The sequence below is a fragment of the Dysidea avara genome, chromosome 1 (assembly GCF_963678975.1).
Source record: "Dysidea avara chromosome 1, odDysAvar1.4, whole genome shotgun sequence".
NCBI classification, from domain to species: domain Eukaryota; kingdom Metazoa; phylum Porifera; class Demospongiae; order Dictyoceratida; family Dysideidae; genus Dysidea; species Dysidea avara.
Genome location: NC_089272.1, coordinates 62,304,525 through 62,326,964, shown reverse-complemented (window position 1 = coordinate 62,326,964; position 22,440 = coordinate 62,304,525). Strand labels below are relative to the sequence as shown.

General features: G+C 36.5%; 1 protein-coding gene across 3 annotated transcripts in view; it reads left to right on the top strand.

Annotated features, from left to right (window-relative positions):
• Positions 1-18,126, top strand: part of LOC136240011 (uncharacterized) — a 141,671-nt gene extending 123,545 nt beyond the window's left edge. For 2 of the 3 annotated variants that reach the window (XM_066030822.1, XM_066030813.1), the window contains 11 exons: positions 336-492; positions 547-628; positions 1,815-1,881; positions 1,938-2,041; positions 2,394-2,523; positions 7,478-7,519; positions 12,743-12,808; positions 12,923-13,037; positions 13,138-13,188; positions 13,424-13,546; positions 17,944-18,126. In XM_066030822.1, coding sequence (XP_065886894.1) covers positions 336-492; positions 547-628; positions 1,815-1,881; positions 1,938-2,041; positions 2,394-2,523; positions 7,478-7,519; positions 12,743-12,808; positions 12,923-13,037; positions 13,138-13,188; positions 13,424-13,546; positions 17,944-18,029 — 1,023 coding nt within the window. In that variant the 3' untranslated portion in view covers positions 18,030-18,126. The remainder of the gene's footprint in view (positions 1-335; positions 493-546; positions 629-1,814; positions 1,882-1,937; positions 2,042-2,393; positions 2,524-7,477; positions 7,520-12,742; positions 12,809-12,922; positions 13,038-13,137; positions 13,189-13,423; positions 13,547-17,943) is intronic. The other variant, XM_066030814.1, reaches the window with a different exon arrangement.
• Positions 18,127-22,440: the final 4,314 nt, after the last annotated feature.

The window sequence follows — 22,440 nt, the reverse complement described above, 5'->3', positions numbered from 1 at the left end:
GTGATCTCGAACAGTGAAAAATGAAGCCCTTAGTCTTAGCCATTATCAAGTAATTCTTGTCTGAAGGCATCAGTCAGTCAATCAGTAGATTTATTTTTAATTTCATAGCAATTCTTTGGAAGAATTTTGGTCGCACTGAAGGCACTTTTGGGTTAGAACAAACCAATACTGCCAAGGCGTCATGAAGGTATTGTGACTGATTGTGAAGTTGTGATATTTTTGGCAAGAGAAGTCCAAACCTTCATGATCCCTATTATACAGTACTGACATATTGTATGATAATTTCAAAGGTCATATTGTTACTCTATATATGTATATTATTCTTGCTCTTGTAGATTGCTTGTGTATTTGTTACACTACTTCTTCATTACTTTTTCCTGGCTGTGTTCTCTTGGGCATTATGTGAGGGAATGATGGTCTTTACAATGTTTGTGACACCATTCTACAAGGGAAAATTTCAAGGCTTACCATTCTATCTGCTAGTTGGTTGGGGTAAGGTAGATAGACTAGAATTATACATGTACAAACTATGTTTACTTTCCACAGGACTGCCTGTACCAGCAGTGATAATATCAGCTGCAGTATCAAATGAACACTATGGATTAGAACACGGAGATGAAATAATCGCGTATGTTTGCATAGACAGTGCATATCAGTTAAGTTGGCCACTAAGCTGCTGTTTGTTACAGCTAGTAGGTAGTCTGGGAATAGAGTTAAGTGTGAGATTTGACTGAGCAGCTTCCTTAGTTTTTGTATAATATGGAAAATATGAGCATGAAAGTGATAAACACAAGAACTTCTAGCCTTTTACCATGCTTCCTCCATTCAGTAACTTGACAATTGACACTCCCAATGAAGTACCACACTATATGCAATTCTTTGCGAGACACTTGTCCAACAATGTTAGTCTTTTGGTATTGATTGTCATTAAAATTTTATCTTTCACATTCACTTCCAATTATACTGTCTTTTTGTTTTTGTACCCACCATTTTGTAATTCAGCACGTGCATCTTTAAAGCAATAAAATAAAATTAATAAATAAATGTTTCCATCTTCAATAATGCTGATAGCAAAGGAATCCTCGAAATCACTATGTTCTTGATTACAAGTATTTCACCTATCACTGGTGTCAAATATCTTGTAAATGTGGTGGCCACGAATAATGCTCTTCCAGCTGAAACTCCTTGTACTCATTAAAAGCACATGCGCTTAACAAGCATGGTGAACCTCGATATTTTTTCTCTGAAATGTAGAAACGTATGTACTTAATAACCAGAGTCTACATGGCTGTAAAGGTTACCAAAGGTCAACTCTGTGATGGAACTATATCAAAAAGTAAAATGTCATAAGGATTGCAATCAATTTATGTCTAAAGTTTTGTATCACAAATGACACATTGTTCACATCATACTGCTCTACTATTAAAAAATTCAAGGAGCTACATAATTTATTTGCAAAAAAAAGTGAAATCACCTAAACTACTCTCTCAGAGCTTCTAAAAGGTGAAAAATTTTCTGTGGTAAAGCTGCTAGGCCCCATGAATACCATTCACATCTGTTGTATGCTTCAAACTCAAAGTGTAAACTTCATTGCTGAAGTTGGCCCCTACTCTTTGGCCTGCTCCACCACCACTAAAGACTTGCCATGATGATGACTACAATACACAAGTTTACTTTCTACTCTAATTACAAGCTGACATCACTATTAGCAATTTCATGTCATTGGTCAGTTTTTTTTTTCATGACTGAGATCATCACATTTTGCTCATTATAAATGTTTTTTGCTATACTTGTAAACAATATACATATTTCAGGTGTTGGATATCTAACAAGGATGGTGCGATATGGGCGTTTATTGCTCCTATGGTTCTCATAATATTGGTAAGCTGGCTACACTATGCTGTTACCATTATTATGCATATGTGTGTATTACACAGATCAACAGTTTCTTTCTAACTGTGTCACTGTACAAGATTTACAAAGTCAGAAGATATGGACAGAAAATGACTGGTGCACAGCATTCCAATTTTGAACTAGCACGGTATGTAATGTTAAGATACAACTATCGTTACAGTTATTGTTCAGTGTGATTACATCAATGTTTCTTGTCCATGCCATGAATGATGTTTTAATGTAGCGTGTGTTATCCTATTGAGGTAATGTTTAATTGAAATGCTATGAGTAAATTGAATTTGTGATAAAAAGTGGTTGCCACACTACAATACACATAATTTCAGTTTGAAATCACATAGCATAGTGTACGTATTATGTCAACTTGCTCTCAAATACAAAAACAAGATAACTCTTCAATGCACTAAACTATCGGCTACACATACGTAGTCTACTGCGTTTGTTATGTACACCTGTATGCATTGTCAACATTATTTCCATAGTACTATTCTGATGAGCATTCTGACATTGGTACCCTTAATGGGTGGTACCTGGATATTGGGTTTGTTCTTTGTGATTGACAGTGAATCAGAAGCGTTGGCATGGATATTCACTTTGCTGAACACATTACAAGTATGACTGTTGAATTGATGTTGCATATAATATCTGTACCTAAACAGCCAAGCTGTAAACAAAGGTTGTGGCTCAGGCCAGGGTGAAAAAGCAGTGAAATATGTATTAGGTAGCCACCAAAAAATGGCTGTGCTTGAAGGTTAATGGGGAAAAAATTAATAACAATAATTTAGCTGAATTAGTGTTGCTTGAAACTTGCTTCCTCCAAGGATTCTGCAGCAAATTCACCTGAATTTTTGTTATTAAAATTTTTGTCTTTAACCTACCATCATCACAGCCATTTCTTGGCCGCTGCCTTTGATTTCTTTTTCACTTGTCATTTTTGGGAGGGCTGCATCTTTTTACAGTTTGGACATTGTATAGATCACTTCTTTTTGTATGTACAAAGGCTGTTTTTGCTTGTCCTTAATCTTTACTACAGAAATGAGGAAGAGTGAAGAAATTAAAGATTGTTTATTTGTAATAATTATAGTCTCTTTGTCGTGTATAGTGTATAAAATAAAATTGGAAGTGTAGAAATCGTGTAGCTATAGTAACTGAATGCAGGGGCGCAGCCAGACTTTTTTGTGATGCCAGGACCTACATAGAGGTAACTACCTGGCTGCCCTCCACCAATGATATCTTCCTATTTATAACTACATACGTAGATTCCTACACTGCTTCTCTGAATACTGTGACTGCTCTATTAGAGCATCTCTATCTTGACTGCTCTATTAGAGTGTCTCGAATTATGTTGCCCATGCTCTCTGGTTGACTGTTTTAACCATTAATACAGTCCTTAAAATCATTATTGCTTAATGCATGTAGGAGATTCATATAAGGCAAAGCAGTATAAAACGATTGTGCAATACTTGGGAAAATAAGGGTTTGAATGTACTACAATATGGCTTAATTGTTAAAAGTAGCTGAACGTTCTACAGGGTGATTTCTTACATTCAAGAATTAATATGCAAGAGTTGTTATAACACTTTGTCTGTGGAGGTAGCTGTTCGTAGTTCTTCTTTCTGAGACTCACCTATTGGGAGATGTAAAACACAGTGATGAACTGCCAGTTCCATGTCATGATCATGAGTTTGGGATTGAAAATTGTTGGTGGCATGTGCACGAGATAGTGTGTCGGCTACATGTAACGAATTGCCACTGACATACTTGACTGCTATATCGTATTTCTGGAGTCTCAACAACATTCTTTGCAGTCTTGGTGGAACAGAGCAAAGTGGCTTGTTAACAATTGATTCAAGAGGTTTGTGATCTGAGTGCACTTTAGTTGGAAATTTGTAGATAAACTGATGGAACTTGTCACAAGCAAAAACAATTGCCAGCAGCTCTTTCTCAATTTAAACATAGTTTGACTCAGACTTCATGATGCATAAGCGATCAGCTTCCCCTGCTGGAGTAAGCATGCTCCTAGACCATGTTTGCTGGAATCAGCTTGAATTGTGCTGGTCTTGCTTGGATCAAAGCAACATAGAACTGGTGCAGAGGATATCACTTCCTTAATCTTGGTCAAAGCTGCTTCATGCTGTGAATCCCATTGAAAGTGCACATCATTTCTCAGAAGGTCTCTTAATGGAGCGGTGGTAGCTGACATGTTCTAGCAAGAAAGTTAATCATACCTCATACCTAAGAAACATCTGACATCAGCTTTGTCTGTGGGAGTTGGAATGTCAACTATTGCTTTGACCTTGTCAGGATCAGGCTTCATTCCATCTGCTGTGATGATGGTGCCCAGGTATTTGACTTCAGGGACTCTTAGCTGTAGCTTGTTAAAATTAATTGTGCTCTTTAGCTCTTTCCAGGATTTGGCGTAAGATACGGTCATGCTATTGCACTGAGGAAGCTACAATACTTATATCATCAGCAACAATGTGAATACCTGATATACCTTAAAACACTGTTTCATTCTTCTTTTGGAAGACTTCACTGGCAGAAGATATTCCAAAAGGCATTCAGGTGATTCTGTATCTTCCAAAGGAGATGCAAAAGTGTACAGCAAGGAGCTATCTTTGTCCAGTTCAATTTGCCAATATCTGTCCTTCAGGTCAAGTGTGGAGAACACATTCTTTCCTGCTAGCTCACTTGATATTAGAGGTGTACCGATAATTGGATCGGCTAAAATATTGGCCACCGATATGTACAGAACAGCAGGAGGACCAATATCGCTACCGATATTTTTACAGTAGCAATAGTTTGTACATAAACGGATTATACATTGGTTTTCTACGTTATCCATGTAACTCTTTAGTGCCAGTGGCTTATTGTTCACTCTGCAACAAGCGCTACGCTATGAGAAGCCATACAAATACATGCGATTCTAGTGTTTGTCTCTGGAAAGCTTATCATAGTCTACAAATGAAGCAGTTACAGAGTACCTTTGTAATAAAAAGAAGAGTCACAGGATAACCTTGGAAACTTGCTGTACCAGCTTTCTCACAAGCCATTAGAATGCAGAGTAATGCAGAAATAGCTATCTGTATAAGGATTCATAGGAGTACACATAAAAATGTTTATGGGTACCTAATTGTCTGGATTGCACAATAAAAACCCAAGCTGTATACCACCACAGGCAGAGTACATGTACATGTTGTGGTAAATGTACACTTTTGTTTGCTTAAAACTATAATGCAAATATCGGATTGACTATTGGTTATTGGCTTCTTTTGGTGGCATCAATATCGGATATCGGTACATGCCAAGAACCCATACTGGTACACCTCTACTTGAATTATGGGAATTTTATGATGCTCTCATTTAATAGCCTTGTTCAAATCCTTTGGATCTAGGTAGAGTCTGAGAGACCCATTCGCTTTCTCAACAACTGCTAGGTTATTTACCCAATCAGTAGGCTGGTCAATTTTGCACAGAATTCCTGACTTCACATTCAAATCTAGAATTTGATTTAACTGTTTCTTCAAGGAATGTGGAACATGGCGTGCTAAGTGTACTACTGGTGTACAGCCTTCTCTCAGGGTTATGTGGTATTTTCCTAGGTTTCCAAGGCCATGAAATACTTGCTTGTATTTGACTTGTTGAGCTTCTTTAGATAGCTCTTCCACCTCAATGTTGTTTACCCATTTCACTAGGCCTAATTTTTTACAACCTTCAAGACCCAAGATGGGCTGAGAATCAGCATTATCAATGTAGAATTTGATTTGTGCTTACTTAGCATGCAAGTGCCCAGAGGTTATATTGTGGTTCCACCATAAGCTGTCAACTTTGTCTTGTTAGACTGGATTGTTGGAATGTTAGTCAGTTGATTTAATACCTCAACTGGGATTACATTGGCTTCAGCTCCAGTATCCAACTTAAAAGTGAACTTTCCACTTTGTGTCTTAACTGTTGATAGCCACTGCATTGGCTTCTCTATGCCATCAATTCTTAGTGGGTCCATGCCCAGTGTGCAACTGTCATTGGAGCTGGATGTGATGTGACTATGCGTTTTGCTCTGGCTCTTCAACCACATGAATTTTTCTTGAATGTCCATATCTGCCCTTTTCTGGGATTTGTGCACCGACAAGTTTATAGTCTTGCACATTCTGGCAAAGTGGTTTGGTTTTTTGTAGCATGTGCAGTTCTAGCCATAAGCTGGACAGTGCTTTGGCTTATGTTGTTGTCCACAGCAGCAGAAGGTGATGTGTGTGTCAGTACCACTCCTTGGACAATGTCGGTGTTTCTGACCTTATGACAATGTGTTAATTGGTGCTTTTGACGACGTATCTTTTGTCTGTTTCTTTGAAGATTCTTGTCTCTGTGTGATTTCTACTACTTTTGCCAGGTTTAGTTCAGTTTCATGCAATAGTCTTTCTTTCAAGTGTCATCAAGTAGCCCATATACAAATCTGTCATGAAGCATTTCCATACAGACTGCGGCAGGCCAACCCTCTTTGTTGTAGTCACAGGAGTCAACCTTGATCTTTAATCTAGTAAGGTAGGTGTCCACTGATTCTTCTAGCTGTTGTAGGTTCCAGAAGCCATGATGTATGTACAAGACATTTTTGCGTGGCTCGCAGTAAGATCGGAGCTCTTGGATCACTTTGTCGAATTTCAATTCGTCTACTGCAACTCACGGAAGCATTTTGTACACTTCTCTCGCTTCTTTTCCAGCGTGTGAAAGCATTATTCCAATCCTTGTTTTGTCGAAATTTGGTTGCAGTTTGAAGTTACTTTTCAAAATCCTTCCAGCTCTGGGCAATGTTTCCCGTGAACGATATAGGACCAAGTGGTTTACAGAGATTCATTGTGACTTGTGCTCTCAGTTTCACACTTCAGACACCATGTGGCGATTGTAATATTCTTAATTAAATCCTTGCATACATACATCACATGATACTGTACATGCATGCATACACGTAATAGCCTAATATGTTACACCAGCTCCATGTAAAATTTGTTCCATTTGGATAAGTGATTATACATCTGCATAATTATGTCCTAAAATTTCATTTTCTTTCTATGTCAATAAGCAATATCCATAATGTCATAATGTATCATAATTGGAAAAGGAACTTGAAGCAATATCTAACTGAAAAAATCAAGTCCACTGCATTAGCCATTTATCTGAACATGTCAATCAGTCAGTCAGTCAGTCAGTTGGCCAGTAATTCAGATAGCCTGTGTGGCAGTCAGTCAGACATTCAGTCAATCAGCTAGCAGAAAATTCCACGATTTAGATTTTGCAGCTACTTATCAGAAGCACTTTTGGTTGCACTACAGGCAAGTTTGTGCTTGCTTTTTCCAATGGTTTAGCAAAGCTATTTCTAGTCAATAATTGCTTTTAGAAGAGTGTAAACCATCGTGAGCCCTACTATACAGCACTGTATGATATGTAAATTCACAAATATTTTATAATATTACTGTTTCTATGTCTGTTTCAATGTGCTGTGCAGCTTTTATCTGACATGAAACATCATTATCCTATTTATGATACATTGTATATGTGTTTTTCTTCTCTTTAGGGTGTTGCAATATTTTATTTCCATATTTTGAGAAACAGAGAGGTTTGTACATTTGAGTGTTGTTCAGTATACTGTATGAGTGTAGGGTTACTTTATAGTGTAGGAGATGGTAGAAAAAAAGTTTATTTAGTAAAAAATTACTTTAAAGATTTGGTGGGATATACAGTGGAACTCAGACTTCTATTTTCTGGGCACCTCCATTATCTGGACAACCCAAAGTAGTCATGTGCCCTGCTATTGACAATAATGAAGTTTGGGTTAGATAACAGCACAAGGAGAGAGCCTAAAGGTTGCTGTTTGCCTGTTTGGTGGCTTGTTTATTCTACTGATAGTAGCTATCACTTGGTTGCTAGGGGTAGGTAAAAGCAGTGAACCCAGGGACCCATGGGTATCCAACTCTTCTTGTAATTATATACATTTCATTGTTTTATACTTGTACTAGATACCTCTGCAAGTAGTCTTTCCTGGCACAGTGTCTCACACGATGTTAACCAATTAGAAATTATTATAAGTAGGGTGTGCGATAATGAAATTTTTATTATTGTGATAATGTACCTCATTGTCACGATTATCACGATACTTGACTACACACGTAATTACTAATTAGATACTGTAAATGTCTCTATTACGTTATCACTGTGTCACTCATTATGCTGTTGTGCTTGTTGTATAGCTATATCTGGAAACCGGTATCATGACAAAAAATTAAAGTAGTAGTTAGAATTATACCTGGAATTGTAAATTGTCTCATTTCAGGTTGGCCACATGTAGTTTACAGAAGTATCCGGAAACTTCCTATTATCAATATAATGCAATAATAAAAATTTTCACGATAACGATAATGATTTTTTGTGATAATAGATTATTCACGATTATCACACAGCACTAATTATAAGTAGCTCTGAAATAGTGTCTGAAGCTACCTACTGGTGTACATTTCTCAGCATTTGTAGTTTTGTTACCTGGTCTGCGAAAATGGGTTTTATAGCCTTTCCAAATTGTCAAGTTTGACTTATCATAACTCTTCATGTTTTCAATCTATCACCTTCATATTACACCAAGCCATAGTGCTCGGCTATGTTAGGGGTATAAGGGGACCAAATGTCAGGGAGATACCACATTCACAGGTAAAGTTACAGGTTGCCAAGTACATGCAATTGAAAAGGCTATAAGACCCCTTTTCGCAGACCGGCTCACATTTTACCTGAATATTTGTATGCATAGTGTTTCTAAACTTTAGTAGCTAGTCGACATATGCTTGTAGTGCAGCTAGCGAGTAGCCTATATAAATGCAGTCAGCGTCATCAGACACTTTTTCAGAGGTGCTTATATTTATTATTTCTAATTGATTTAAACATTGTGTGAGACTATTGGATGGGAAAAAGGTGAATTGGACATGCAAGACTACTTGCAGAAGTACCTAGTACAAGTATAAAATATTGTGAAATGTATAAAATTCCAAGAAGAATTGGATACCCACAGGTACCCAGGCCACCTGGTCCTGGGTCCTTGGTCCCCGGGTCCACTGTTTTTGCCTACCCAGTTGCTGGATGATAAAACATTTTTACAGTCCAGGGGAGTGACCATGAATGCTCTGTAGTAACCTCCCCCTCTGCCCACTAAACTAATAGTATAACTGATGTATATAATCATAACATTGTTTGCATTTAAAACAGTTACTTCAGCATATTAGCTGTCATAGCATGTCAAACGGTACGGTGGTACCGTTTAAGTAGGGATTGCAGTGAAACTTTCGTGCGCCGCCCAAAATTCCGCCTTTAAAAATCACCCTAGAGACATTTTACACGACAAAAATCACTTTTAAGGAATAGCACTAGTCCATATAATGCATCAAATGCAACAAAACACTTACAGGTGGTTGGATATAAAATTTTTAAAAATTGCCAAAACTCGAATTTTAGCCTCACTGCCTCACTCACTGACCACAGTCGCAAGGCTAGAGGCCAAACGAAGTAGCGCATGGCCACCATATTACGCCACAATAACAAACTCACCAGTGGGATATGCCTTTTGGGGTTCCGACAAGTGTAGGTCCTCTGTGTCTTGTCTCTTCTTTCATCTTCAATCAGGCTACTTGTCTTCTTCATGCAACGAAACCATATTGAGGCATTAATTTTCCGTACCAACACTTTCTTTAAGCAGCATAATAGACGCCACAAGATTATTTAAAGCGCTTAGACTATGCTATGCTACTGTACGGAGGTACTGGTACTAGATAGCTACCTGTATCTGTACGATAGGTCACAAGATCAAATAATAATAATAATCACGCCCATTCTTTATTCTACTCATTATCGATCTATTGATTGAAACCACGATGACACACCCCTTTTACACTAGGTGATGGAATAACTAGTCAGTGACCATGCACCTTCAAGTTGGAAGGCTGACTCTAATAATTGATCGAAATGACGATGACCACGCCCCGTTTGGGCAAGCGCACATCTTTGCAGACTGACTTGATATACTTTAATACAGCAGTCACCCTAATAGAACAGTCACATGCTTATAGTTAGCTGTATGTTTTAACAAAAATTAAACAAACTAGTATATTAAAATTTAAAAATAAAGTAGGGATCCCAGCGGTAAAAAGTAGTGAAACAAGAGATGAATGATAGTAGCTATTACAGCATAGCTCGGTGGGAAATCCCTACTTTGGCATTGGACACAAAATAATTGCTATAGTACCATCCCAAAGTAGGGATTTCCCACCGAGCTATGCTGTAATAGCTACTATCGTTCATCTCTTGTTTCACTATTTTTTACCACTTGGATCCCTACTTAAATTTTAAATTTATAATTTTTAATATATTTATTAGTTACGGATATTTCTGAAATACGGACAGTAGTACGTATTTACCAGACTTCCTGGATAAGAAAGGTTCCACTGTAAATATTGATGAAACACTACTCATCAAATTTGTGACCGGATCTGCGAAAACCGACACAATAGTGAATTTTTAAAATTCCTGTTTGTTTATTAAGTATTTATAATCTACTTAGCCAAGTGTATTCTCTAGCAAAGTTTCAGCCTCATATGCCAATAACTTTCAGAGTTACAGCCCTACAAAGTAGCAACAACAAAAAAAAATCGATTTATACAGCAAGTATTGGGAAAATAAATTACAGGCACTTACTAAAACGGTTGTAACTTATGAAAGAATGGATGTACTAGACTGAACTTTTCACCATTGTGTTCGCCATGAATAGGGGAATCATTTACTGAGTAAGTTTGTCCTTTTATCACCTTTCTTCACTGGATGCAAAGGCGAAATTTTGTGAAGAAAAAAATTGATCGCTTTAAATCTTTTTCTCCTTTCTGTGGTAAAGAATATATGGGTTAAAAAAGCCCCAAAGCTGGCCTTAGGCTGGCTTTGGAGTATACAAACAAAAAGAGATGATATCTAATCCAAAACATTCAAGCTGTAAAAAAAGAGTACGGCCCCCAAAAGACCATGGTGAAAAATATGTGAAATATAAGGCTGCAGCCAAGAAATGGCTGTGATGGTAGGTTTATGATAAAAATTTTAATAAGAACAATTCAGGTGAATTTGGTGCTGCTTGAATTGTATACATGTTAATATTTCAGGTGCACATTAACACTAGCATTTAAGCTACTGATTACTGAGTGTCGGTGATGCTAGCTGTAGCGGAGGTCCTTATAAAGAAAGCGCTGATTTTTAATTATTGTCATAACTATACCTTATTAAGCTTTGATATTAACATGGGGGTCATTCCATGTCAAATCAACAAGGAATTTAGGGTCACCTCTCGGCTTTTGACGAAACTTGGTGTGTTTGTAGTACCTGTGGTGCTTATCACTCATGCAAATTTTTAGCTCAATACATTCCATAGTTTCTGATTTATGACCACAAATATTTTGAATATTTCGGTCCATCTCTAGTTATAAAATTGACTGCAACTTTGCACTGTGTAAATATTTTTAAACACAATTTTCACTGATGGAAGACTGTTGATTGCCCTTTCCAGTGATCCCTAAATTATGGGATATCTAGTTAATTATGGTTCAAAAGTACTTCATTAAAAACTTTAATCCTTTATGTTTTGAAAAATGCTTCTTGAAATTTTTCAAATTCTTTTGTGAATAATGATTAGGTCATAGTCTATGTTTGATAAAATGTTTGTGGTGGGATCACGATGGGCTCAAGAGATATAATGAATTATGTTGTGATATGTGGTGGTGTCGGTGTCTAGTTTGTCTTACAGAGTGAAGGTGTCTAGGTACATTGCAACCTGTATTAGTGACCACCTGTATTGAAAGGCCATCTATGTGCTGCAGTTAAGTTATACTTCTTTAATGTATAGCACCAAAGCATCAACCCTTTCTAGCAAATCCAAAAATGGTCCTTATTAGACAGGTTGACTATAAAATGTAGGTTAGGTAATCCTAAGGCTGCAGCACATGTTGCTGTCAGACCTTCAGTGCTGGTCACTGTAAAGTGCTAATAATAAATACTTTAGGTTTAAGGAAGAAAATCCATCCCTCCTGGAGGAAGACTGAGTGTGGCCCCGACTAGACATTGGGTGACCTGCAGTTCGAATCCTGGGGTTGGAGGGATTTTTTCCTTACTTTGGCCCCTTTTCTGTGACACCTTATTCAGTCAGTAAAGTCAAGTCACTAGCATTATTCACAAAAGAATTTGAAAATTTTCAAGCAGCATTTTTCAAAACATAAAGAATTAAAGTTTTTAATGAAGTACTTTTGAACCATAATTAACTAGATATCCCATAATTTAGGGATCACTGGAAAGGTCAATCAACAGTCTTCCATCAGTGAAAATTGTGTTTAAAAATATTTACACAGTACAAAGTTGCAGTTGATTTTGTAACTAGAGATGGACCAAATTTTCATGAAATATTCAAAATATTTGTGGTCATAAATCAGAAACTATGGAATGTATGAATCTAAAAATTTGCATGAGTGATAAACACCACAGGTACGTACTACAAACACACCAAGTTTCGTCAAAATCCGAGAGGTGACCCTAAATTCCTTGTTGATTTGACATGGAATGACCCTTGGTCGATAAGGTACAGTTCACGCCTTTACTGTTTTATGAAACTAAAGTAGTGTTATTTTTGTTTGACCTTACATTTTTTGGAAGGAAGCACACCTTTTCAGCTTGACTGTTTTGTATAGATTTACAGTATAGTTACTGCTGTATATGGATGCTCATCTATCTATAAGCCAAATAATTCTTAACAAGTGTTCTTAATTTTTAGGTGATTAAGTATTTGCAGCACATCTGGAAACACACCATCCGAAAACAAACAGATACAACCTATACGGTATGCAAGGAAATAGGTTATATACACTTTTACCACATAGAGATATAACGTAACAATATGATAGTGTGTTTAAACATCAAATGCAGTTTAGTTATTGCTAATGCATTTTAATAGGAATCTATAACGAGACGTACGACTATGAAATCAACTTTTAAATTACGATCAACATTAAAATCACGATCAACATTAAAATCACAATCAACATTAAAATCACAATCAAGTAAATCAGGTAAGAATTTTAAAAACAATATTTTGTCAGGTGAATACAGATAATGCTGTCATATATAAAGCACATAGATCTTTTATTGTAATATCATCATGACCTGTAGTAGATGATGTTGTTGACACTGCATTTTCCAACAAAGAACTTGATGACATGGGTAAGGCTGAAGTACAGTAACTGTACCTTATTTTGTGATCTGTAAACTCCATAGAAATGTCAATGTTATGAATAGTATGAAGTTTCATTTCATACTGATTTTTACAGCTCCCTGTAATTTAACTGCATAGGTTTATAGTATGATACTGTACATAAGCGAAGCATGCATACATATAACGCAAGTTAGCTACACAAAACATCTAGCTACACAAAAATAACTAATATTGTTTGTTTAGGATGGACATATTCTGAGTGGGAAACAGGCATGCCGGATATGGTGGAAAATGAATTGCAGCATGCTCAATGGACATATGCTAATGATGAAAAATCCACAGAAAATCCAATATATAAAAGTGAAGGTAAATATCGCACATAGCTAAAGTCTACAGTATCAAACTGTGATGTATTTTACGTGTGCCTAATTTTTCTAACAATTTCACATAATATTATGGGTTAAATAATCAAGACACACGGTAGTGTCATGCGGCCCAAGAAGCCAGCACACAACACCGTGAGTGTATTGACAAGAAAATGTGATTTTTATATATCCGTAATAAGTCTGTGCTCCATTTACGAAGCACTCGCCAACATCAGTACTCCACATTCCAAATTTAAGCAAAATTGCTTCAAGCATTCCTGAGATATGGGACTTCAAAATTTGACTTAGTTTCTTATTATTTTTCTTCCTCTTTTTGCACACTTACAAAAACTGCCATAAAACTCTAACGCCATATTTGAGGCCATATCCGATTGTCTTGAAATTTGGCACACAAAAGGGGTATAAAGGCACATCTTGATACCAAGTTTGGCTGGAATATGATAAACAGTCAAGGAGTTACTAGTAATTATTCGCAAAAAAATAACACCAATATGCAGAGATGCCAAGGTTCACAATCAGTCAATCACTTAGGAGTGAGATTTCCCTGACTTAAAGTAGATTTACAATTAATACGTCACAGAGCCTGCATTGGTATCTTAGGAAGTCTCTGCACAAAAGTTACCATGCACAAAGCAACATGCAAGTTAATAGAGTAATATTGTCATTTACAGGATGTAATGGTGTAATGCATATTAGCTGACAGTTCCTCAATACATAAACAACTCGATGCATCTATTATATTAGTGCAGTTGGATAGCTAAACTAGCTTCATTTACTTTTCCTCAAATTCAGCTACAGTCACTTCACATCTAACTAACTCTCAGCTTTAGACAGAACTCATCACATAGTGAATGGTAGTGCTGCCACACACTCCATCCTTGTAAGCCCACCAAACTCAATCTAATGCCTACTGTAGTGCTATATACAACTTAAATGTTTAAAAATAGAAGTAAGGTCTATAGGCATAATTACTGTATTCAGTTATAAGCGCATGTAGTTGGACTTGAAGCTTGTAACTGATGGAAAATGTTGAAGAAGAGTATATTAACTCTGCATTCTGCAATGCATGAGATTAGCAGTTCCATGTGTGTGAGTGTGAGATTGCATCACGATGAGTGAGACTCATGCCCAATGCGTGAGACTTGGTATATCTGCAATATGTTGTCACACCTAGGTGGTACGGAATAGAACAGAACAGAATGATGGACTAAACTATGGAACGGAATGCTTTCTCAAATTAAAGCTTGTAGCTTACCTTACTGAAACTGCCCTATTTTATCTGTATACCTCCAGCGGGTGATCAAACATACCCCCAAAAGGGTTAAAACAATTATAGGATTGATTGTGGGTTCTTGTTAGTTGCCATTAGCAACAAAATTTTAATTGTGGGATTAGCTGTCTCGGTGATTGTTCTCCTCCCTGATATAATACCAAGCAGTGCTCTTCAATTTATTTATTACATGACCGAGATGAGTTTGTTATTGTTGCAATGCAGATTGATGTCAGTTAATTGTTTCTGCTGATATAGACGAGCTAATAAGATATATAGAAGGCCAATCATTTTCATCAGTTTCAGAGCACAATCATGGTAAAATGTCCGCAGAGAAATTGCCTCCAAGAACCCAGAAAGACACTGGTGATAGGAAAAAGCTAGTAGATCATAACTTAATCATTCAGTATAACTTGAGCATAATATAGCTACATGACTGAGAGAGAGTGAAGTATCACTTTCAGAATATTCAGACCACCAATGTGAAGATTGATGAGATGCATTAATTCATCGAATGTTTGTTGCAGTGGACTACAATTTTAATGGCAAGCTGAATTTTTCTCCCAGTTACTTCAGCTAATTGACACTACAACCTATGTATACACTATTGCACAATCAGCATGCAACTTTACCAGATTTCTTCTTCCACAGCTCTTATGGATTAATTCTTGATCCAATCTTCAATCGGCTAGCAACTTGTATTTATCAACTCGCTATTCACAATCTTTGTCATAGCGGGCATTAAAAGGAATATTTTACATAACTTGCACATCTGTATTAAGAACACCTCACTCAGGACCTCAGTTATAGAGTAGTGTGTTATGACCTTGACTTGATATAATTACGATACTCACTTAGTGACAGCGAGGCGACTAACAACTTCCCTCCAACTCGCTTACATTCCTCCAACTCGCTTACATTCCTCCAACTCGCTTACATTTGAACTCAAAATCATTTGATAGTGGTGGAAATTTAAGTTTTATTTGCCTATTTATGTTGTTTATGGTGAAATGACAAGAAAATCATACATGCAGCGGTGATAATCATATAAATAGCTATAGGATAGCACTGTGAGAGATTGTCATGTCGGGTCATGTAAGTTACAACATTTACTGATAATGGGGCCTGGAAAGCTGATGGTGAGGAAAGGCCCCAGTGTAGCTACACTACTGTTGGCTAGGTTAGATATATAGTTCAAAAGCAAAATCATAGATGGAAAAAATGAAGAGATTGGTATATGTGACCGGATTTGCGAAAAGGGGTCTTCCACACACATCCAATTCTATGAACATAGAAGACCATAATGTAGTGTTTAAGTAACATATAAACCTGAAAGTTTCTCCATCTATTAAGCTATGTTGTTACTCACTGCAGACCAAATTTCAAGTCATAGGCTCTTTCCATTCTGAAGTTATAGATTGTCAAAGTTGGTAAATTGGATGTGTGTGGAAGACCCCTTTTCGCAAATCCGGTCACATATGAGCCGGGTCTTGGATGATGTTAGGGGTTGGAGATTAAAAGAGTGGTAATTTCTTGCTCTTGAATATGTTGCAAAGTGGATGTACAAATCAAATATTATGATATCAATTTCATCATGTTGTGTACAACATAGATAACCGCCAATTTGTTCACCTATTTTCAAGTGATTCCCAGTCCAGCTGGTCCAGTGGGATCACAAATTCATGTATTTGTTACAAAGTGTGCTGCTCTATGTTGGATCTGCTGTTGTTGAGATTTCAAGGTAGACTGCCCGGGTACCCACACAGACCACACTGTTGCAGCATATTCAAGTGGGGGACAAATTAATATAGCATATGCTTTTGTATGAAGAAAAGCATGTGAAATGGTACCCTAAAGAAATCCTAGGCTTCTGTTGGCTGTAGTTGATAAGTAATTAACACAAGCATTCCATTTTAGGTCTGACTGGACAAATTGATATCCTGCATACATCTTGGTCCAAATCAAGGTCTGGTGGCTATGAGCATGGTACATGCATGAGAGGCTTATGTAGGAGATCTGGTTGATCTTGGAGTCTCAAGTATTGATTCAAGACCAGCAGTCGAAGACTTGGCAAGCCCTTTAATTTGTACAACAGAAAAATTTTAACTCACTGCTGGCATTAGTCCACTGCAGTGTTAATGAATCCATGCACTTTATTGATGTTCACAGTAGCCTCCTTGTGGCAGTCTGCCATAATGTTTGCCCCACACACACTGCACAAAATTCCTTAAGTTTTTGACTGAGTTAATTTGGCTGGCTATTCTTGTCACAATTGCCTTCCAGTTTACTTTCTTTGTAGTATACATTCAGTGTACCCAGTACTGGTTTATGATTAAAGCGTTGGCTCCAACCCCACAGACTGTTTTCTAAAGTCAAAGTAAGCATAAACAACTCACATATTATTTGCACCTTTGTGAAAAAAAAGTAATGCATTAAATGCCGTTCTTGAGATAAACATCACTGAGACAGCTATTCAGTCCCATAATAAGTACTTTGGCCTAATCTTGATCACGTATATAATTGTTACACACTGTTGGTCTTTTTGTTGTTTTGTGATCTTTAGTTCAATTTCTTTCGAACAACAAAAGGTTTGAGGTTCATTTGTAGCTATTTAGGTTAGTATAACATCAGACTGTTTCATGAAAATTATTGCTGCACTACTGTAGAGTATACTTTACTTGATTGTTCTGTTAGAATGTATGGACAGGTGGTCTGGTTTTCTTAGTGTAGGTAGTATTTTGGACTAATAGTTCCAGTGGTAGTTTTGGCACATATGTTTGCTGTTTCTTTGGTGCACAGTGAATACAGTTAGTTTTCCTGTTACAAAGCGTATATGAAATACCAATTTAATAATTCTGTAACATTAATACAATGAAGCTGTGAGGGAATTCTGCAATGATCATATAGGTCTATATAGCTATCAATCACTCATATCATCAGTACTACATTTTAGTGCACTTTTTATCTTCAAGAGTATGTTGTATATTTCCATACTGGAAACAATCTGTTATATCTACATATAGTGTAAATGTATAATTATACTGTACTAGTACAGCGTATATATATACAATTATTTTTGTGACATAATATGAAATTACTTTGTGTAGATGTATACAATGATAATGACTTTGATGCAATGCTAAAAATGCTGGAGAAGGTTAATGCTGACGCTGCTGTGGACACATTGTTTTAATTGTGTGCATGTAGTGCTGTTTGTAGATACTTAAAACTGATAGTTAACTTTTGTCGATAATGTGTGTTTTCCAAAAAATGTTATTAATATTATCAACCTTGCAATGTAAACCAAGTGTAGTCACAGGATGGAAAAATATGCCACTTGTGTGTAGGCAGACAGAGGGCTAAGGTATATTATAACTTAGCATATTACCAAGACAATACTGGGAAATTTCAGAATTTGTATAGGAATTTTTTCATTTCTGCTGACTTCCTAAACAAATCTGTACTATAGAAATTTTTACACACATTCATAGCCTATGATCAGTAGGAGGAGATACCTATTACTCAAAACAGACTTTTCTGCTTTAAGAAAGTAGAATAATTAGCTCTAAAGTTAAAGATTCTTAAGTTGTTAAAATGTTGAAAAACATAGTACAAGCATCTTTTGTGTATATACCTACTGTACATATCACAGTATAAAGTGTTTGCATAACAATATTACACTATCAGGTACCCACAAAACTTGATTATGCAGTTTTGAAAGTAATTGCAGATTGTCACATCTACATGACTACTATGGGGCACTGTTTGTGTCAAAACTCCACTTTTTAATATAGACATATAGGTTTGTAGTGTTTTTCATGGTTATATATATTTACATACATTTCATGATTATTCACAAATAACTGTAGAATATGCATGATTATTAATTTATAAAAACCATGGTTAATTATGAAAAGCATGGTTATTTACGAAAAGCATGAAAGCATGGTTAGAGTAACTCACCTAATATCGGACGGGCTCCAAAATCAGATGCGATTACTTGAGCTACAACATGAATTTTTGAACAACTTATATGTCTATAGATAGTTCAAGGCTGTGGGAATTTGGACACCAAGCATCAGCTTTCTCGGCTTTTTTGTCTGGTGGTAGCAGTCCTGCAAAGTCATTTCTTGATTAATATGTATAATCGGAAAAAAGTCAATTCACGGAAAAAGTCAATTCACGGTCAACCACTGTCTACAAATCTAACTATACATCCGATCAACAGTTTTATATCTTTAAGTCATAAAGGAACTCATCTACTTTCTAAATATCTTTAGTTTATTTAATCAAATCCTTTAAATCATGAATTACAAATCAAATAAATGAGACGTCACTAGAGTAATAATTGCACCATGAATTTAAGTGTACGGAAGTGTACAGTATTTGTAAAAGTATATGGTACACTAGGGGCTAGGGCCCAAACGAACTTAGGTGAATTCGAAGATTCGTTCGAACGAATGAACATTCGAATGCGGGTAGAGCGGTCCGAACTATAGCTACTAATTAGATAGTGATACAGTTAAGCCATCCACCTTGCTGCTTTCCATAATGATGTGGGAGAAGCTAGACATATGGTATTTGGCATTTAATTAAGTTATGTGTTGATGGTTTAGTGGTGGTGGTCACAGGCCATGCCTCTATAAGGTTTTAAGGTTTCTATGTGGTGCCAGTCACTTGTATCAACTGTATAGCAGTAGTAAAATGTATTTAAAACCTAGTAATCACAAGTATTTTTACTTGTGGTATTCAATTTCAAGTTTTCTCAGTAAAACTGTTGAGTCAGTACAACTGCATGTGTACATTACAAACAGATATACATTTAGCATTTAATATGCTGTGGTTTATAATTTGTAAACAGGAACCAGCTCCATTTAAAAGTTCGAAAGATTCGTGAACTTTAGTTGATGAATGTTCGAACCCCGATAATCCAAGGTCCTATGGTACACATATCCCGTAAACGTATACTTAATCAAGTTTCCATATACTTAAATTTATGGTGTGATTACCGATTATTACTGCAGTGATGTCTCATTTTGTTTGATTTGTAATTCGTGATTAAAAGGATTTGATTAAATAAACTAGGGATATTTAGAAATTAGATGAGTTTCTCTATGACTTAAAAATATATAACTGTTGATTGGATAGTGAGTGTCCGTGATTCGACTTTTTTCCGATTATACGTATTAATTGGATAAATCTTTGGAAGGCTGCTGTGATGAGACGAGGAATCCAGGAAGGCTGATACTTGGTGTGCAAACTCTTAAAACCTTGACCTAGGTGAGTAAGTATGAAGTATTTAAATATTGTAATCCATCTCTGTATAATTGCATGTCTGGGGTGAACCTGTCCAATATTAGGTGAATTCCTGGTTTAATGAAAAGCATGGTTATTTACAAAAACAAGGTTATTTGCAAAAGCATGGTTATTTACAGTTTTATGAAAACATGGTTATTTACAAAAGCATGCATGGTTATTTATGAAAAGTATGGTTTTATGAAAAGCATGGTTATTTACAAAAGCATGGTTATTTATGAAAAGTATGGTTTTATGAAAAGCATGGTTTTTATGAAAAGCATAGTTATTAAAATTTACAAAAGCATGGTTATTTACGAAAAGCATGGCCATTTGTGACCAGGCCTGCAAAAATAGAGTATGTGGGCACAAACTACACCCCATTGCACAATGGGTCATATCTCAGTATTGTAATAAGACAGTTGCATACTGTAACTTGCATTATTATTATAAGGCCAATTAAAGTTTGAAGTAGAGCTGAAAATTGTATGCTCATAGGTTAGGCCATCATTATTAAATTCCTTGTTTCCCGTCACCAGCCGCATCATTTTTTAGGTGGGAATCACTACTTTCACCCAATCCCATGTGGATTACATAATCAGTGTTGCTCACGTTACTTCACGTAGACCTAGTATTCTGCTACCGGGCGGTAGTGCGGTGAATGTGTAGAGGACCCTAGGGGAATTCGAAGTGGCTTACTAGAGAGAGATCGTCATAATATTTTGACAATTACATGAACAATATAATTACAAGGGGTCAGGAGTCTAGTTTCAAGGTGATTATGTTTAGAGCACAGCGACTCATCCCATTCACCCAACAGATGAAAATAGTGATGCGCATCAACTAGTGGGTAAGCACTTTGTCACTGTGTCCCAGTCTGTATCAAACAATTAATTGTTAATCAACTATGTCATTATAAAACCATTTTTCTTCCCCTCCCTACCCAACCCAGAATGGGCTATATGGGTCTTGAAGGGGGGTTGTCAGCTAGTAAGGGTAGAAGCTACTAGTACTGGGACATAAGCAGTGTTGGGAGTAATAGTAACGTGTTACGTAATATTATTACTTTTGTGGTAATTAAGTAATATAACGAAATGCGCTATAAAAACGAGTAATATAACTCAAGTTACTTTACTTACAAATGTAACGCGTTACCTAAGTAATATAGTTACCGTAACGAGTCTAATATTGCGTAATATTATTACTACAAGTAACGAAGTTACTAATCTCGCGTTTAGTTATCCTCTAAGTAAAGCCTAGCCACAACGAACTAACGAAGCCTACTGAATGAAGCTTATTCACCAGCTTCTTACTTATACAGGGGTGTAGGAAGCATGGGTGCCATGGGTGCTTGGGCACCCATAAATATTTCCAGTTGCATAACTAATGGGTGTCAGCACACACTGTACTATATATTACTGAAAAGATCGAGATACTCTAATAGAGCAGTCAATAACTCTAATAAAGCAGTCACGTACACTTGCGACCTTTTTTTTTGTCTTCAGCTTTAACACTGGGCACCCATAAGTTAAATATCTTCCTACGCCCCTGCTTATAACCAAGATTTGCACATTGTCCAAAAACGCAATCATGTCACGTGATAAAGTGGTAGTTTCACAAGTGACAGCTTACGGCTGTGGACACAAAGTAATATAATATGTAATATTATTATAGTTACTTTATTTTATGGGTAATATGTAAATGTAACTAAATAGTTCAGTTGCAAGTAATATGTAATATGTAACTAGTTACTTTTACAAAATAACTTGCCCAACACTGGACATAAGGGATTGTCTAATTTCTAACAATCTATCTGCCACTACTCCCCATGCAGGGGTGACACACAAATCTGACCCAAAAGTCTTGGATCATGCAATATGAACACTTGGATGTATAATTTGAACCCTTTTAAACATGACATGACACCGTACACAAGGGAGTGACACACAGGCACTCACTGTAGGTCGATCTGCGACCATGGTCTTAAGTCAAATGTCAATATAAAGTCAATGGCCAAGTGTAAGTCTTTCCAACGCACAATTGAAAAGTACTGAAATATCATCATTAAGTCACCAGTCAATGATTGAAAAGGGTTCTTAGTTGCAAGTCAAAGTGGAATTTTGCTTAGTCAAGACTTTGATCGCGGTCGCAGATTTATCCACAGTACGTATACGTTCTTACGTGACATCTCCTTTATACATTACATAATCATGGTGTCTGTGCTCAATATCCATTGATAATTGGGCACTGCTTAAGCTACATCCCTTAATGAAGCATCAAAGACTGTTCACCAGCAAAGGAGACAATGA